General features: G+C 43.3%; 1 protein-coding gene across 1 annotated transcript; it reads left to right on the forward strand.

The window, feature by feature from the left end:
* Positions 1-3,039: 3,039 nt before the first annotated feature.
* lratd2a (LRAT domain containing 2a) lies at positions 3,040-4,856 on the forward strand. Its single transcript, XM_079288503.1, has one exon. It carries the CDS (start codon positions 3,384-3,386, stop codon positions 4,206-4,208), a length of 825 nt encoding a protein of 274 aa, XP_079144629.1. The 5' UTR covers positions 3,040-3,383; the 3' UTR covers positions 4,209-4,856.
* The last annotated feature ends 1,386 nt before the right edge of the window (positions 4,857-6,242 follow it).

Genomic DNA, 6,242 nt, shown 5'->3' on the forward strand with positions numbered 1-6,242 from the left:
TCTGTCTCGTTTTTCCTGATGTATACTTAGAATTTTTTTCCCCCACTGATTTCAACCCCTACTGGCTCCGAAATGTAGCCAGTCACATTACACGACGTTAAGTCGAACTCGGTAAATGTTTTCCTAGCCAGGTGGAACAGATGGCGTGCAAGATGCAGCGGCCCGGATGCTCTGTCCATCTGCTTCAAGTACACACTTGTTCACCCATCCTTGTAGATTTAAATGAACACGTAGCTGAAAAACAATGTCTCTTACATGGATGGGGAACCTTTTGAAAAGCTATGAACCCCAATTTTTGGGAGGAAGATTAAGGTGTCAGTCTGTGGCTGGCTGTACCCTCGCCAGACAGGTGGAGCTCCACATCTCCCAGGCCTCCCTGCTCTAGTAATTTCCCAGCACCACAAATTACACTGTGTCACCAGGGGCGCAAACTGGGTCATGCCACCTGAGGATAAGACGCTCCAAGAAACGGTCAAATGGGCTGCATGTCACCACTCCAACAGTTCTTTCCCTTTCCTAACACCCTCAGCTCTGCACTGATGCTCGGGAAAGGTGCAATACATCTGCTGAATTCATTTAGATAAGATAAGATAAGATAATCCTTTATTTGTCCCTCAGTGGGGAAATGACAGGATTACAGCAGCATTGCTCACAAGTAAAAAATAGATAAAAATCAAGTAATATAATAAACTAAACAGTAAAACAGTAATAAAATAAGACTGTAAAGAAGAATATAAAATTATTCTTCAGGTTCTGCAGGTTTGTTATTTTTGATCATATGCGTTGTCAAACTGGGACTGTTGCAAGGCTTCAGGCTGAAACAATCCATCCAAACAATCCAAACAATCCATCCAACGGTTGTGGACCAACAGACGGACCTTGACACAGTGGCACGCTGCTGTTGTGGCTAAAATCATCAAACGTTGGTTTGGTCTTGACCCCGAAACCTGCACGAAGATATTTGATTTGAACCCTGTGACCCAGGTTGAATTACCAACCAGGGAAAACATTCAATCTGGATTAGTCAGAGTTGGAACTCACACAGCGTGATCCTGTGCAGCTCTCAGAAAGCTCAGTCTCTTAATTAACATGATAGTCTTAAGGAGTGCTGCCCAAAAGCCTCCATGCTAATCTGCTGAGTCCGTTGTGGCCAATTCTGCCTGTTTAAAGATGAATGGATCACAAGGAGAGTTTTTTTCTGTTGAGACACATACTGTACTGGATGACTTTGCAGTCAGTTTGTAAACGTTTCCTCCAGTGGGTACTCAGCTCAATGTTGGGGGTCAAACTCAGGTTCATCTGCTCTCTTAGTTGATTGTCTTTCTTCTTCCCAGAGTTGAACACTGTTTCTATTTACAGCCTGCCAAACATGCTCACACCCCTCTGCATCTCTCCCATGTCTCTCACTCACAGCCATACTATTTCCAAGGCAGGTGTTTTCACAAGGAGGCGGATGCAGCATGTGCCATTTTTGGGGCATATTGAGCACATTCCCCTTGCCTGTGGGATACAGTGAAAATAGCCCATAACTGAGAGCGCGTCTAGGCAGGCCACGACAAACACAATATCGACATTATGGTCCCACCAGGAGATGGAGATGGAGAAGGAGCAAATGACTGTGCAGCTTCAGTTCATTCAAGGACAGACAGGTGGTCAAAACAGTAAATATTGCTGATGTTGGACCCTTCAACGTGCTCCTCACTGTGTAAGGTTGTAATTTGTAATATGACCAAATTCAGCTACGAGAGCCATGTGGTGGAAACAACTATTTAACAGTACAGAGTGAGTCCTATGATACTGAAATTAAGAACATTGAGAAAATGCAATGCAGTCTGAGGGAGGATGAACCCAGAGGGCTGGTTGTGTACAACTTATAAAGGACTTGAGCACAGGTTGGGGTAGGAGGAGTCATCACTACAACATCTGGACAACAGTGACCATTCTGTGGTTAACTATTGAATGGTCCACTCTCTGCACCCCCATTCAGCGCCTTATCTAAGCTGACAATACCACGTCCTCAATTAAGACACACACACACACACACACACACACACACACACACACACACACACACACACACACACACACACACACACACACTCACACACACACACACACACACACACACACACAGTATTACTCTACTTGAGAGGACCCTCACTGACCATTCTGACATTCATTAACCTTGTTTATAACTGGGAGTCCTAAAACCTTGAAGTTTTATCTCACAAGACAAAAAAGGCCAAAACACTGAACGGTCTGACGAAAAAATATATATAATCAAATGAAAACAACAAAATGACGACATAAAAAAATCGATGAATGCAAATATCAATGAATCAATAAAATAAAATGAATATTAACAATAGAAGTAGATGGATAAATAAAATAAAAAATAACCAACAAAATAGTACACAATCCATGTGACCCCATAAATAAATTAATGAAAAAAATAACCAACAAATTAAAATAAGCAAAGTAAAAAAATAACGCACTAACAAATTCAACAATCTAAAAAATTAATAAAATAAAATAACAACTAAACATAGATAATTAACTAGATCAATTACAATGCATTAAAAGGTTAAGTAACTAAAATGGAGAAAACAAATAAACACAAAATACATAATCATTTATAAATATAACAAAAAATATATAGAGACAAAATATACATTTTTAGACTACTAAGATATATATTTTTTACCCTAGACATCAAGTTTGTCTTTCATTTGAATGAAAGCACAATAGAAACATGTCTACGCTTAAAACTGTTTTGACAAAAGCGCAACATTCACACCAGCATCAAAGTCTTTGGAGATGAGGAGCAGGATATTAAAAGGTGCGGTTAAGAAAATGACGCGCACTTCCGCTTTAAAAGCGGAGCAGTGTAGCTGAAGAGAGTCGCGCTGTGGCGATGCCGAGCCCCAGATCCGCTTTCAGTTCCGCGCCGGCCGGATCTCTGCTGCACAGTGCGCAATGTATACACCGTCATCACAGTGGACTATTTGAACGGCGGTGTAGACAAACGAGCATCTGGGTTTTAACTCTCATTGTTTCCTATGTGACAGCCGGCGGACACAACTTTACGCAGGGAAACGGCGGGTGAGTCTACGAGGCTCCACCTGACGGATCATTCTCCTCGCTGAATTTGAAACCAGTTTGTGTTTTCCTCCCAACTCCACTTGTTGATGTGGTACTAACAGGCTATCCCGGTAGCCACACCACGGATACATACTTATGCGTAATTTGGATACAAACCTGTCCGACGGCAATGACGTTTCAACCTTTCAGGGTTTGTGGCAGATGGAGGTGATGTTTGGCAACCGGTAACATCTTACGGTATCAGATCGTATTACACAAGCTGCTGCCAGGTGAGGAGCGGCATGGGGAACCAGATGGACAAGCTGTCACATTTAAGTTACGCAGAAGTTCCCACAGTGGACCCGAACGGAGTGGACACGGACGAAGGTCCGCGGATCGGCGTCTCCTACATATTTTCGAACGACGACGACGAGCTGGAGGGTGGCTGCGCGGCCGATGGCAAAGAGAAGGACCCGAATCAGGAAGAGGAACAATACGACCAGCGCGACGAGGTGGAGTGCGCCGTCTACAACAGGGATGAGTGCATTTACGAGAAGAGCGTCAAGTCTGCCCACCTGGAGGTTTACTCCCCTGAGAATCTACTGAACAGATGTAAAGCAGGTGACCTGGTGGAGTTTGTGGCCACCGGTCAGTTCCCGCACTGGGTTGTGTACGTGGGGGACTTCCAGGTGGTGCACCTGCACAGAGCCGAGGTGAAAAACAGCTTTTTGACAGATGCAGGTCAAGGGAGGAGGTGTAGGGTCGTGAATGACCTGTACAAATTCAAAGCTCTCGGTCCGGACATGGTGGTGCAGAACGCGATGGAGCAAGTGGGCTTGAAGGACCGAGAGCTGAGCTGGAGGAACTCCGAGTGCTTTGCCGCCTGGTGCAGATTCGGCAAGAGGGAGTTCAAAATGGGCGGGGAGATACGGATAGGCAAACAGCCCTACAGGTTGAAAGTAGTCAAGTCCGACAAACATTCGCACATGTTGGAGTTTCAGAGTTTGGAGGACATGATCATGGAGAAGAGGAGGAACGATCATCTGGGCAGGTCGGCCGTGTTGCGGGAGCTGGCCGCTCACTTCAGCAGCGTGGAGGAGATCAAAAGTGAGCCAGGCGCTGACTGATGGAGGCTTCTTCCCCCTTTTTCATGCTTTTCACAATAACCGCTTTGCCAGTAGAGTAGCCTTCACCAAACATGAACTGTTACACCCTGCTTTAATCTATAGCGAGCCTTCACGCCTTCATTTTATTTTTGAATGGGAGCACACGTGTCATAATGTCTACTGGGACATAGTCATTTATAATTATGTTTTCACATAAGTGTGAAACAACATGAATGCCTTAAAAGCCGCAATCAATACCCTCAGATGCTTAATGGCCTTAGCAGTTTTGAATTCAATTATCTGGGGAAAAAATGTAATGAATTGAGTTAGTTGATAGGCTTGTTTGTAGCTCGGACAGCTTCACACAGAATGTAAAGTTTTATAAAAGCTTCACACATCAGACTGTCACAATCCAGTAAGTAGAGTGAATGTTTCTCGAGTCATAGTGCGTCCTGTTACTTGATCCTTGTGTGGTTTAGCTTCCTCCCTCAGCTCACTGCTCGCTGAATCTGATTTTTTCTGCCTTTTTTTTAATTTTTTTTATGGGTAATTCTCACACCAGCACATGTTGGAATGCACGTTGTGGCGCTGGTCTTGTGTTACACTGATCAAAGTCTGTCCTAACTGTACCCAAAGTTCAAGTAAACCATGACCAGAAAAAGGTGTAATGGGTTTAAAAAGCAAATAGTCTTCGCTTTAACGATATTAAGACAAATCAGTTTCACCAGCGTCGTGTTTCGACCAGGTTCATGGGTTATAGCGAGCTCGTTGGGGTTACATCCTGGTGTTTAGGTCGCGCAAGATTAGCTCGCTTTTACCTGAGGAATCACCACTGTAACCTACTGTATGCTGCAGGCCGAGTCTGTATAAAACCAGACCATCAAGAACACCTGTTCATATCATTTGTTAAATGGATGTCTTTGTGATGTTGTCCAGGCAAAACAAGGTATTCAAAGTCGTCACCTTGGATTCTGGGAAATGTTTATTTTAGCTATCGTCAGATTAATTGATCATGAAAACAAATTGATAGTTTAGCAGCACTGTCGCTATGTTAGGGTGAACGATTGCGATGAGTCCTGGGGCTGACAGCTGACAAACGCTGAGTAAATTCATAAAGGGGGGCCTAAAGCAATAATCCTCAAGGGACCCAGAAATTCTAGTTGCGGCCGTGCCCACAGGATCCAGGTATGGACAAAATGATTGCATTCAAGTAAAAAGTGACGAGTAATAACGGGCTTATATGATGTTTGGATGAAACACTTTTTACAGAATGCTCCTCCTGGATTGTTTTTTTATCAGAACTACAATGGATGTTTGCAGCTTTAGTGTTAAACTAGAACCGACTAAAAGATCAATAAACTACATTTGGTGTTTCATATAAATTTTTTGTTCGGATTCCAGACGGTATTTTGTTTTCAGCCCTGAAGAGCACAAGATGACATTGAGTGTTTTTATAGCCTCAGTGTGGTGAAACAACATTGCATCAATTGAAAGAGTGCTCATTGTGCCCTGATGATGGCAGTGATACGCTTGTTTAGTTATCGATGTAGAAGCCGACGCTATCTGCAGCCTTCCATCAGTGATTCTCAGTCAGAAACTGTTACAATTCTTATGTTTAGTTTTTCTCATATTCATTTATTCTAATAGTTTATTCCCTTTAAGAGAACTGAAATGTTACTCTCAAGGCTAACAGACATTTCCAACTCAGAGCTTCTTATGTTTGTCCAGGTGAAATGCTTGAAAAGAAATCATACTAATACAGTTTTTAATGCAGAAACGACTGCATTGTTGCACTAAATTGCTCCATGCAGCAACCGTAAACCCACAGTTTAAAACCTGCAGCAGTCTGACCTCTAGTTTCAAATAAGTCCGACTATTGAACTTGACATCATCTATGATGGTCTGTCAAATCTCTAAATGGACCACAGGGAACAACCAGGCTTAAATGCTACATATGATACATGCAGTATGGTACGCTGGTAGCTATCTGTCCGCTTCAGCCCCCATGTGCTGCATTATCCCAGCAGTTGCTCCGATGTTCCTGGCAGTGCGCGA

This window comes from Melanostigma gelatinosum, assembly GCF_949748355.1.
Source record: "Melanostigma gelatinosum genome assembly, chromosome: 17".
Classification (NCBI taxonomy): Eukaryota; Metazoa; Chordata; class Actinopteri; order Perciformes; family Zoarcidae; genus Melanostigma; species Melanostigma gelatinosum.

Coding starts and splice junctions, on each gene's coding strand:
- lratd2a (XM_079288503.1), top strand. CDS start 3,384: ATGGGGAACCAGATGGACAAGCTGTCACATTTAAGTTACGCAGAAGTT.